At 36.3% G+C, this 12578-nt stretch overlaps 2 protein-coding genes and 1 pseudogene across 2 annotated transcripts; all 3 read left to right on the top strand.

Moving 5' to 3' along the window:
- The first annotated feature begins 6 nt into the window (after positions 1 to 6).
- On the top strand, positions 7 to 643 carry LOC114739094 (uncharacterized; annotated as a pseudogene).
- Positions 644 to 2508: 1865 nt separating this feature from the next.
- Positions 2509 to 7204, top strand: LOC114739095 (monodehydroascorbate reductase, chloroplastic/mitochondrial-like). Its single transcript, XM_028927146.1, has 17 exons — positions 2509 to 2689; positions 2793 to 2958; positions 3066 to 3165; positions 3294 to 3371; positions 3606 to 3677; positions 3953 to 4071; positions 4158 to 4242; positions 4533 to 4622; positions 4848 to 4949; positions 5095 to 5184; positions 5303 to 5383; positions 5672 to 5743; positions 5818 to 5912; positions 6019 to 6107; positions 6200 to 6262; positions 6437 to 6477; positions 6750 to 7204. Exons 1-17 carry the CDS (start codon positions 2680 to 2682, stop codon positions 6864 to 6866), a joined length of 1470 nt encoding a protein of 489 aa, XP_028782979.1. The 5' UTR covers positions 2509 to 2679; the 3' UTR covers positions 6867 to 7204.
- Positions 7205 to 10697: 3493 nt separating this feature from the next.
- Positions 10698 to 12081, top strand: LOC114739098 (heavy metal-associated isoprenylated plant protein 39-like). The gene is made up of 3 exons (XM_028927150.1): positions 10698 to 11000; positions 11413 to 11488; positions 11606 to 12081. Exons 1-3 carry the CDS (start codon positions 10995 to 10997, stop codon positions 11926 to 11928), a joined length of 405 nt encoding a protein of 134 aa, XP_028782983.1. The 5' UTR covers positions 10698 to 10994; the 3' UTR covers positions 11929 to 12081.
- The last annotated feature ends 497 nt before the right edge of the window (positions 12082 to 12578 follow it).

Genomic DNA, 12578 nt, shown 5'->3' with positions numbered 1-12578 from the left:
CCTATCTATGTAATGAGCACGATATTTGTGTTTGTGATGTGGACTCTGGTCGCGGCTATCCCGTGTCAAGAGAGAACCGGGTTGGGGACTCATTTTCCAGTGCCGAAGCAATTGGGTTGGGCTCAACTCATGATAGGGTTGCAGGAGAAGATAGCAGAAGACAGAGAGTGGAGAAGAAGGAGAAGAAAGGGTCGGCGGGACTATTGGAGGAGATGCAGAGGCTCGAGAAGATAGCCCAATCCTTGATTGATTTCACCGACTCGTTCCAGTTTCCGGTGGAGGCAGAGCGCCTAGAGGAGGTGAATTCGCAGGGGAAGAGTTGGCAGATATTTGTAGAAAGATGGAAGAAGGTTTGGTACCTCTACAGCAGCAAATCAGAGAGGTTTTTCATAGGGTTGTGAGGAGCAGATCAGAGTTTCTTGATGTCTTAGACCAAGCTGGGAAGTTATCTGCGCCCACTGTAAGATCTAGCACAAAGGCTCCTCCTCCTCCTCCTTTACTGTTCACTCTCCGCAGCTTCGGAAGGGTTCCTAACCATAACCTTGAAGGTTTAGGGTTGGTTTCAAAGTTAAGAGGCTACAGTTATAACTTGCCAATGGGTATAACTACATCCTCGTTAATTAATTGGCCTTTACCTATGTAAGTAGTCATAGGAACTCTTCAAAAAAATTTGGTATTTTATTTGGGTGAAGAAAGCATTACATCGTTGCACCCACCGAGTTGTGGGACGGGTAACGTTGTCGCCTATTCTGATATGCACTCTTGTTTCTTTAATCTGGATATATATATATTTTTTTTTCCCCTTGGTTTGATCACCGCCCGCCTGTTTTACACAACCAGATTTGTTAACTTAAGGCTTGGGAGAAATGTATATAGGTGTATATCAAGTTCAAGTCAGTGACTTTGAATGTTAATGTTTTTTTCTGATGCGCCTCCATGGCTTCTATCGGATGCATGCCCTGCCCTGCACTCTTATTGATCTGATGCTTGAAGAGACGTTTCATATCCTTCAGTTTAAATATAATCTCGCTCCATTGAGGTTGGCACGATATGTAAATGGATTCGCTAATAACTAACGCACTTGTAAGTTTGATCCATTTTTGCTAAGATTGTGCTATGAATGAACAACATATTCCATCTATACTAATGGGGGTTGGTTTAGTGGAAAGAGTTAATTCCTCGTAACGTGACGAATCAAAGTTTGAATTCCTGTTTGGAGAAGTATCCACGTTTAGTGTAAGACAATACTTTAAATAAAATTGTTTTCGATAGAAGAAAGATATATTCGATATATTCATTTCCTCTGCTGAAGCAGAGAACAATGTTGTCATGTGGAAAAAGGGTACTGCGAGGGTGTAGATAGTGGTTGGCACATCAATTCTAGAACTACCAGAAGTATTAAGATGAGCAGCAAAGGAAGAAACTAAAACTTTATTTTAACACCGGGTGAATATGTAGCCTCTTGAGCGGAGTAAAAGAGGAGCATAGAAGGAAGGGACGCCTAGCATGCTTATCCATGATGTCGGACTTCTTCGTCTTCAGCATATTCTGATGTATGCACTTAGACAGGCTTTGCCTTAAACCCATCCTGGGCTTTGCCTGCCTTCCTTGGTTTCCCAGCAATTAATTTTTCTGGCCCCTTTCGGTAGTCGTCTAATCCGTTTTATTCTCGACTGTTTACGAATTTGGTCATTTCATAATTCCCTGTTTATAACTCAGGAGACCCATTTCCCGTTTTGCTTTCCTTCGCATTTCAAGCCCAAATATTCATGAATGCCGACAAACCTTATAATCAATGTTTGATGTTTGATGAGACGTGATCATATCTGGGTCCAAAACCCCTGTCTAGATGAATAGGTTCGATGGGGGATTGGGAGGAAAAAAATACACCATTTAAGAGGATTCACTTGTGCAACTCATAGAATTATAAAGACCCAGTCCATTTTAAAATAAACCAAAGGCTCGGTCAACTTATAGATCATAAAGATTCGGTCCATCTCAACGCAGAAAGATAAGTTTGTGAACCAAGCTAGCATTTAGAGGGAATAAACTATTAACAGGACAATTGTTTAACTTTTTTTTTAAAATTAGTAGTATTAATGCATTGATTCTGGAAATAACATATTTTGTTTGTTTAACTTTCATTTTATTAATGTAGTACTGTTGAACCTCACTTAAACAGAACCAAAATCAATGAGCCAAGTTCACGCCTTGTTACCGACGCTGGATGCAACACATTATTTCCCCCCTTATTTCATCCTTCCGGAAAAACGGAAAAGGAAAAGACTATCATGCTTCATGCAACAACTGATGCAAGTGCCGACAGAACACTGCGAACCAAATTACCAAAATAATTTTGTGAAAAAAAGAAAGAAATACCAAAACGATGTCGTAAAAGAGCTTTATTGCCATCTCTCTTCCAGAAAAACGGCCATGGCTTCGTTTTTTTGGCTCCCATAGGGCGATCAGTCAGCGAACTTTACCCGCCAAGTTCCGAGAGCTCGTCTGTACCAATCGCGATCCTAAAACTCCTTACCCAAGATACGCCCCTCTTTTTATATCCTGTATCAGGATTAGACGTCACGCCCCTTCGACCTCCTCTAGGGCCAAGGATCCTTCTTGAATAAAATAATTTCTTCAACTTCATCTATAAATTATTTAATCCATTGCCAAGCGTCAATGTCTTCAGGTTCCAGTGTTTTACTTGTTGGCTCTTCTGCTCCTTTGCAATTTGATTCTGTTCATCCATCTCATTTTCCGTGATTTCTGTTTTTTGGTTGTACGGGCAACAGTTCGTAGATTCACAATGGCAGCCATCTCCAATTCCTTGTCCCTGAAGCACGGCCTCTCACTTTGGTGTCCTCAAACTGGGTCTCTCAATCGACCTAACCGTTCTTCTTCAATCACTTTCAGATCCTTCTCGAGATGCTACGCGGCTTTCGCTAATGAAAATCGGGAGTATGTTCCTCACTTTGGCTGTTTCTCCTTCCGTTTCTGTTCGACATTCGATGTCTTGATCTTTTCTTTTCTTTCATCCCCTTTTAATCATCTTCCAATTATTGCAGGTATGTGATTGTTGGGGGTGGAAATGCCGCAGGATATGCTGCTCGAACTTTCGTCGAGCACGGCATGGCGGATGGACGTCTGTGTATAGTGACTAAAGAGGTTGCCTGACCTGGCTGCTCAGCCATGTTGCATTTTTCTATCTTCACTGTCTCCTTTGTGCTCATTTCTTTAGCTATATGTTCCATACCTTCTGTTGATCTCTTTCTGTGTTTGAATTCACTAAACAGGCATATGCGCCTTACGAGCGTCCGGCTTTAACAAAAGGCTACCTATTCCCGCCAGATAAGAACCCCGCGCGCCTTCCTGTACGAATTTACTCTTTTAGGCACATATAGTGAACTGATGATTTGTATCTTTACCTGAAATTTTCGTCCGTCATTGCAAGGCTTGAAAGTATATCATTGATTGAACCATGCTCTTAACTATTGTACTTCAGATGTTGCTATTATGCATAAAGCGGCTGCCTATCATGCTTTCTTGCAGCTTGTTAGTGGAAGTTACAATGTGACGTCATTATCGTGCTTTTAAACTTTTAATAGGGATTTCACACTTGTGTTGGATCCGGTGGTGAGAGGCAGACTCCAGAGTGGTATGAGGAGAAAGGGATAGAGGTAATCTTTGTTTTGCTCTTGCTACCATTTTGTCTTTTGTGGATGATTTCGTCATTTTCCATGCCAGTAAAAGTTCATCTTCTATCATGCGTGGTACAATGGATATAGGTGATTCCTTTTAAATTGAATGGCAAAATCTCATATTCTGATTATTTAGGCTAGCATCACACTAGAAAAGTTTTTATATTAGGGAAGAACCAAGGCCTGGTATTTTCCAGTTTTCATTCATTTACTTTTTTTTAAAATCGTTTATTTCTTGCTGTTGTTCTGTGTAGATGTTATATCAAGATCCAGTAAAAAGCATTGATACTGAACAGCAAACATTGACAACGAATTCTGGAAAACTGCTTAAGTATGGTTCACTTATTATTGCTACAGGATCTACAGCCTCAAGGTGTCTGTCTCTTTTCTCTTGGTCTTCAAGTTGTATATGCAATAACTGGTGCAAAAAATCATCTATCCTGTCTATCTTGCTTTTAGATTCCCAGAGAAAATTGGGGGAAATCTACCTGGTGTTCATTACATCCGTGATGTTGCTGATGCTGATTCACTAGTTTCATCATTGGTAATCTTAATCATGCTAATATTGTGACTTAATGTTTTTTAATTTGAGCGGATAATTTGATCTTGTAGCTCATGCTTTTAGATACCCTTCGAATTTTCATTTCATTTTTTTTTTCTGTCAGTCCTTAGAATTTTTCCAAGGATATTACTGTCCCAATGCCTAGAATAAGCATAACTTCAGTGTGACTTGAGAGAAGTTGCATGTGTTTCGTGCAAATGATACATCAAAATCATTATATTGTTTAATATGTAATGTAGATCAAATAAATTGATCTTAACGCATTTTATTAGGGGAAAGCACGCAAGGTAGTTATTGTTGGAGGTGGTTATATAGGAATGGAGGTTGCTGCTGCTGCTGTTGGCTGGCAGCTTGACACAACAGTACGTATTCTGCCTCTATCAAATCGTTATTGCCGGGTTTTTCTGGTTGGCAATTTCTATATCAAGCCTTCATTGTTTCATTTCATCATTTTCAGCTGTGCCATATTCAATGTTGGTTTTATCCTCCACATGTTCCTGCTTTTAATTATGTTAAAGATGGCTGGTCATTTTGTATATTAGTTTTCATCTGCTAATTCATGAATATTTATATGTCCTTTAAACTAGATTATATTTCCAGAGGATCATTTTTTGCAAAGACTGTTCACTCCTTCTCTTGCTCGAAGATATGAAGAACTCTACCAGAAGAATGGTGTCAAAATCTTAAAGGCAATCCCTCTTTCCCTGATTCTCTCGTTCTATTAATCTTCCCATTGTTGTAACTTCTAATGGGTATCTTTGATGTTTGTGCAGACAATAACTTCTTCAAACTCTTCCTCTAATTTTTCTTTCTTTTGAATTTTATATCAACCAGGGTGCTTCTATAAAAAACTTGGAAGCCGATTCTAATGGGCACGTAACTGCTGTGAAACTTGGAGATGGATCTACTATAGATGCAGATACAGTAATAAATATATATTTTTCATATCTGACTGTGACTAACTTGCTGCACTATATAATAGAGGTGCTATCATCATAGAAGGAGGACAAATTCAATAAACAAATTTGCTTTCCATTTGCAGGTTGTTGTGGGCATTGGAGCAAAACCTGCAGTTAGCCCCTTCGAGAGGCTAGGTCTGAATAAAGATGTTGGTGGCATACAGGTGAGTCTAACGAATGATAAACTATTGGCAACAAAATTCTTGATCATGGTTATTCTTTCAAAAAATAAAAAGATCTATTATAGATTTTGTTGTGATGCTTATTTCCTTTTTTTTTTTTTTAAAGCTTCTGTGAGGCAATGTTTTGAAATTAGTCGCTTTATTACTTTCTGAAGATCACGTACACTTTCTTTAAGTCACCCCGATTTGCAGATGTAATTTCAGTGTGTATAAGCGTAAAACCCAAATTAGACTCTGAAGGACTTCATCTAAAGGAATCACCTATTTCAGGTGGATGGTCAGTTTCGGACAAGTATTCCTGGAATCTTTGCCATTGGTGATGTAGCAGCTTTCCCACTGAAGGTTTGCTATTCTTGAGTTGAGTCGTTATCAGTCATTTTCAATGTGAAATCACGTGCTTATAAAAAACCGAACAGATATACAATCGTGTTGCTCGAGTTGAACATGTGGATCATGCTCGTCGCTCTGCACATCATTGTGTGAAATCATTACTCAGTGCACAAACCCACGCGTATGTTTTGTCTTCAGTTTCTGTGACTTATTGAACTTCAGTTTTGGTAAAGCATTTCTTTTTTTTCACTCCTGGTATTTGAATATTCTTTTTCGATGGTTTTCAGGTATGATTATCTTCCATACTTCTACTCAAGGGTGTTTGAATATGAAGGGAGCTCCAGGAAAGTTTGGTGGCAATTTTTTGGAGACAATGGTAAACATCAACTTCAATAATATATCATTGCCTGGTCTTTTTATGAAATTTCAATCACTTATTGCTCTTAATGACGATTTTGCTTTGGACAGTTGGGGAAACAGTTGAAATTGGGAATTTCGATCCTAAAATTGCTACATTCTGGATTGAATCTGGTAATTGGTTTATTTACTGTCTTTCCATCGTGTGTGTGGGTGTTGGGTTGTACCTTTGTATGAGTGTATAAAAGGGTGTTTGTAAGCGTGCGTGCATTCTGTTGTGGTAGTTTGATAACACTTTCTTGCCATGACTGGCTGTGACTAAGAACGTGGAAACTTGATACCTCGCAGGCAAGCTAAAAGGAGTCCTCCTTGAAAGTGGGAGCCCTGAGGTACTTAACCGCTCTATCCTCAACGATACTAATATAGTTGAAATAATTAAACTAGATTTACGCAGTAATTTGCTCGCCACACTGGAGCTAGTTTATGGGAAGTTTGTCTTGTATTTTGAAATTAAAAATTGGGACCTTGGAATGTGTAAAGAGAGCAGTGCTGATTGATTAGAAAGGCACTGATAAATGATAATCATAGAGAACCATTCCTGCTATATTGGGTCGCGTGTCAAATCATACCCGGAAAACTAATGGGGTGTCGTATAACTCAGGAATTTCAGCTGCTGCCCAAACTTGCCAGAAGTCAGCCTGTAGTTGATAAAGCTAAACTTGAAAAGGCATCTTCAGTGGAGGAGTCCCTAGCCATTGTTGGGGCATCCTTGGGTTGAAGCTGCAATGTTCGTCCAATTCTGGTGCAACATCCATTCTGTATCCCATCTTTTACGGCTGATGCCAGTGATTATCAGCCAATCATACTGGGGATCACTCCTCTGAGGGATGTGATCTTTCATGCCAAATATGTCATTTGAGGGGACCTGACGCCGTGGGGCATCTCCGAAAATCCTTAATAATTGAGTCTTCCTGTTTTCAACGTCATTTTTGTTCTTCATAGCTGTTGAACGCTTACAGGGACACCAAATTCCAAATAATGTATAATTTGCACAGTATCTGTGATCAGTTGGGCTCTAATATTATCTAGTTGCCTCATTAGCTGGGAACTATTTCACACGGATTAGTAATGCTAGGTAATTAATTCAAGGGTTAAGGTGCATCCTAAAGTATTTTTCCGAGAATATTTTGTGATGAATTTAGCATCTTGAAATATTTTTTCAGTACATTCAGTATCATCAAGTATTTTTTTTAGGTGTGTTTATTTTTGGTGCATCAAGCACGGAGGCAAAAAAATATTTGAGGCTGTTAGACACACTTAAAAAATATGTTAAGGTACTAGATATATCACAGAATATTTCGGGTTACTGGAGGTATCTAAGAAAATATTTTGTAGTACATTAACTCTTAATTCAATTATACTGTGAAAATTAAGTGATCTAGATGAAGTAGAGAAAATTAAGAACACAGAAGCACATTATATTTTGTTCTGATGTTGTATCAAAAAGTTAGTTTAATATTTAATTTGATCTTAAATATAAAATCTTAATTCTTTTTGTCTCTCATGTTTATCTATTTTTTATAAAGCATTCTTTGTAGTAATAGAATATGTTAAAGGTTTTGTCAAATGATAGTTTTATGAGAAATATTTTAGAAAAGATAAGAATTATTTATTACAAATAATTAATTTAGCAAATTTTCTTAATATACTCAAATTAGTCAATTAACTCTTATATTAAGGATAACAAATAGTGTTACTATGGTGAATTTGGAATTCATCTGAGGGCATATTGCTGAATATGATGTTAACAAATTCATTGCAAGGCACGAGCTATCGTTTTTTCAGTAATGAAACGGGGAAGCACCATTAGAGATAATTAGTTGATATCATTGCAACACGTAATTCTTCACTCTAGACCAAAATGGTTTGTGTCGTTGTGTTTGCCATAACGAGTTGAGAATGTAATTAAGATTTTTTTTTCCTTATTGAGAATGCAATTAATAAACATATCTGCATGGATAGGGATTTGCCCGTCTTCCCCCCGGCCCCTCCCCCAAAGAAAAAAAAAAGAAAAAGTTTTCTATTCTTTTGTTTTATTTTTTTAACGCCATAAAAGAAAATGCCAAGCTAAACCACCATAGACTCATTATCTCTAACCCATTAGTACAGCACATAAAAAACAAAGCAAAATAAATATATGCTGAGAAGTGAGAACTAATATGAGAGAGTTTGGAAAACCTCAAAACCACTTAAAAAAAAAAACTCCTCCGCTGCTTAATATAGAATTTAGTTTGAGTTAATGTTAGTTCTATATATAAAATCTATTTCATATGTTTATTAATTTTTTTAAATTAATCTTATTAATATTTTCTCAATAATAATCAAGTAAAAAAAAGAAGAGAGAGAATTAAGAAAGATGATTAGGATATTTTGAAAAAAATATCGTATTAACTAATTTAACTAATCATTAATTTACTCAAATTAGTTAATTATGTCTTATATTAAATGTCGGAAGAGTATTTTCACAACTCTTCTCACATACTATACAATCATTTCTTAAAAGAGCTCATTCAAACACCCCATAATCATCAATCAAAAGAATATTACATATTAGTGTTGAAATTGCAAAAGAATATGAGAAGTCACAGTGCGAAGAAGAAATTTTTTTTTTAAAAAAAAAAAGTGCGATAAGCTCTCAGCTCTGTGCTTGAAATATCTAAGCTTATTCTCTCCCCCACCTCGTTAATTGAGAGCAACTTGAACGAACGTTGATTATATACTTGTAATACTTGAAGGTGAGTTGTATAAAACCTGTGTGATTAGTTTTAGCTGAGCTGTCTAGAAATTAAGTGATTTGTATGTAAAATTATTGCAAAATCTACAGCGATTGAACTTTGGGATTCTGCAGCGGTGAATCCCTCGAAAATTTCAAGGGTAGATCCGAGAATTGAAGGAGAATAATTTGAGAGCGTTCATTTCCCTGCTATTAGTCATGTGTGTGTGGGGAAGCAGACGAATTTCGAGGCCTTTTTTTATTGCCGCTCTGATAACGTGTCATTAACTTAACCATAAACACCTTTACGGGATTTCACAGTCAAGCCAAATCATGGGTCTGTTTGGATCGACAATAGAAAAAAATAATTTTTTAATCTAATTTTTAAAAAAAAGATTTGATAAAAGTTAGATTGGTAATATGATTTATATTTGATGAATTTTTATAAAAATTAGTTTGTAAAATAGAAATATTGGTTGGATTATAGTCAGATAAGTAAGTTTAATTTGTAAAATGATCAAGATAAATATGATTTTATTAAATAATAAAAAGCAATTTAAAATATGGATTTAAAAAATATAATAATTTTAATATTATTATAATTGGAAGAAGTTCATTTAATGAATAAAAATGTATTTAAACCAAATAATATTAATATAATTAATTGAATGATATACTTTGAACAATTTATGTAAATAAAAATGAAAGATAATATTAAAAATTAAAAATATTATAAAATTATGTTAAAAATTATCTTTACTTAAGAGAGTATTAAAAATAAATAACTAAAAACTGATTAGGAAGACAGGAATATGCAAATAGAAGCACAAGAAAAATATAAATATAAGAGTAAAAATATCTTTTAATTTTTAAAAATTGTTTTTATATAAGTCGTAAGTTTTTTATGCTTTTGTAATAACACTTAAAAAAGTAACTTTTAACCTATAGTTAAAAACTGTGATAACAGTTTTAAAATTTGAAAACTGGTTTATTAAATTTTTATGTTACTTCTGGCCTCAAAACGCTGCGACAAACTGCCACTACATCGATATTCCATTTTGTGCTGGCAAGTAGGTTAGCCCACGGTGCCTGTTTAGCTTTATCTAAAAACTTGAAAAAAACTCTAATGTGGACGGCAAGTCCCTATCAACGTGAGAATTACAAGGCGAATTAAAATGGCAGAAAGTGGGGATGTCGTTTAGAAAGGGACGGCCTGGATTGGCTTGCCAGCATAACGCTTAGATTCACAACTAAATGCCAAGGCCTCCAACCTTTAATAATAAGCGCCTGCGTGGATAATCCTCTGTATAACTTGGAAAAGCTGTTCATCATCACACAACAAAATCCTTTTATGTGGCCATCAAAATCAAAATGAGAATCAGAATCACTGTGTATAACTATTTATCTCCAATTTTATGTTTTTTTTTTTTGCATGTGATTTTTGAGTGCTTGCTTTAATTTATTATAGCCTGGGCTTCTATACAGGACAAAAACAATGCGGGAAAAAAAAATACCTACAACAAATACGAAATTTTTTTTTACACTTACAAATAATATAGATTCTGGATTATATTTGGAGATACAAGTCAAGATAAGGTAACCGAAAGTATGTCAAAAGTTAAAGAGCCAATACTGGAAATATTTGAAAAAAAATAATACAAATGAGTGCCAAAGATGTTTGTTTTCCACACGACAACGTTTTACAGCTACATGGCTTCAAATAATTAAAATCAAATATGAGGGACTATTATCTCCAGTGTTGGTGTTTGATGTTTTAAGGTGGCCATATAAAGGGAGCATCCAGAAAACCAAACAGTAAGCCATTGGCCTTACGTCACTGTCTGGTTGTGTGATTGGTTCCTTGTTTGTTCCTCTCACGCTCTCTATCATCAAGGCCCAATAATTTCTTTGACTTGTTCTAATTTCATTAATAAGCTCCCTCCCTTCGTCTTCCTCTTTCTTGTTTATGTTGCTCCTTCTTTCTCTGCTTTTCCTCTAAACCCCATGTTCTTTTTTCTTCTTCCTCTTCCCCTGCTTTCTTTATTGTTACATCACACTCTTTCCCTGTCTGGATCGCTCTTGAATAGTGTTTCTACAGTCTAATTTGAAGTCAGAACTCACGATCAAAGAGAAATGAAGGTGAGACTTTTCACTCTCTGCTTTTTATGAATTTCAGCATCTTCCCTCTCCATTACCCAGCTGTTTCATTTGTCTTCATTAAAATAAATATCACAAGCAGGGCGAGTTTAGTTTCTTTTTGTATCCCCTGATTTTGTTAATTTTGACGTCTATCTGGTATCTACCGCCGCCACTCTGTTTTGTTCTGTCTCTTTCTTGAGTTTTATGTCTCCACCATTTCTTAGCTGATTCATAATACTCAATTAAAATATGTTAGATAGTGCAGTATGCTTTCCTTTTTTCTTATATTTCCGTTGATTCTTGAACTCGTTAAAGTCGATATCGATTCTATTGAGCCTGCGTTCCCAGGATCCATCTGTTTTTATTGGGTGCTTTCCGGTATAAGTTCTTATTTTTCGAGTACTATCTGCAGAAAGTGGTGCTGAAGTTGGATTTGCACGATGACAAAGCGAAGCAGAAAGCCATGAAAATGGTTTCTAGCCTTATAGGTACTCCTTTGATTAGCTTTTCTTTGGTTTTTCTCAGTCAACAATCAATTTTACCCAAAGAAGGGACTTTGTCCATAGTGATCATAGAGTTACAACTAGTGTGAAATTGTGCGTCAGGTATAGACTCCATAGCGATGGACATGAAGGAGAAGAAACTGACAGTGGTAGGGGACATAGACCCAGTGGAAGTGGCGCGCAAACTGAGGAAAGTTTGGCGCACAGAGATATTGACAGTGGGGCCGGCAAAAGAGCCGGAGAAGAAGAAAGAAGAAGGCAAGAAGGATGATGGGAAGAATAAGAAGGAAGATGACAAGAAGAAAGATCCCAATGAACAGGCCGCTGAGCTCGCCAGGCTCTACAGAGCCTATTATCCCTACATGACCGCTTACTATCCGGCTCACAGTGCTGAAGAGGATCCCAATGCTTGCGTTATTTCTTAATCTTCTGCATGTTTTCACTTTTAGTTTCTTGCCTCTGTTTATTACATACATATATATATATGGTGAATAGTAAGTAGTGCTTGAGAGTTGAGATGAGGCAGGGTAGCATATTTGCAGTGTATCTCTGTATCTTAGCAGTATTCACTCGAACTTCAAATTGTGGCCGAGGATTAATGTCTCCCTTAAATAATGGACGTTATCTTGATATATGGTAACAAGTTTGGAAGAGAGATGAAAGAGGCCACATGAAATTTAAAAGGAAAAAAAATCTGATTTTTGGGTTATACAAGTATATGGATACAGAGAATCTGATTTTTTTTTGGGAAAAATATTGTAATTAATTTGATTATGACAATTGAAGAGTATTAATCCATGGCAGCATGATTAGTACCTTGTATTCTTATAATCATTTTTTTTATTTGAAGTACGAAAAGCACACAACAGATAATTTAATTATTCATAATCAAAATCATAAGAATAATATTGAATGGGTGACGGTGTTGTACGTATTGTTAATTAATTGTGAACTCTTGACGTCTAGAAAGGTCTGCGCCATCGTAAGTTATGCCATTAGGATGACAAGTTGAGTAGTTGCTTCGTATTTTATTTAGGACTGCGTCCAAATCCGTTTGAGCCCACACGTTGACTAT

The sequence above is a fragment of the Neltuma alba genome, unplaced genomic scaffold (genome assembly GCF_004799145.2).
Source record: "Neltuma alba isolate B1F8T4 unplaced genomic scaffold, ASM479914v2 tig00013766_pilon, whole genome shotgun sequence".
NCBI classification, from domain to species: domain Eukaryota; kingdom Viridiplantae; phylum Streptophyta; class Magnoliopsida; order Fabales; family Fabaceae; genus Neltuma; species Neltuma alba.
The sequence above is the reverse complement of the archived record's forward strand: the minus strand, read 5'-3'. Positions and strand labels throughout refer to the sequence as shown.

Bases quoted from the DNA above. Each gene is read 5' to 3' on its own strand.
- LOC114739095 (XM_028927146.1), top strand. The intron at 4,243-4,532 runs GTAATCTTAATC...GCATTTTATTAG, and splicing joins ATTCACTAGTTTCATCATTG to GGGAAAGCACGCAAGGTAGT. The intron at 6,478-6,749 runs GTACTTAACCGC...CGTATAACTCAG, and splicing joins TTGAAAGTGGGAGCCCTGAG to GAATTTCAGCTGCTGCCCAA.
- LOC114739098 (XM_028927150.1), top strand. The intron at 11,489-11,605 runs GTACTCCTTTGA...ATTGTGCGTCAG, and splicing joins AATGGTTTCTAGCCTTATAG to GTATAGACTCCATAGCGATG.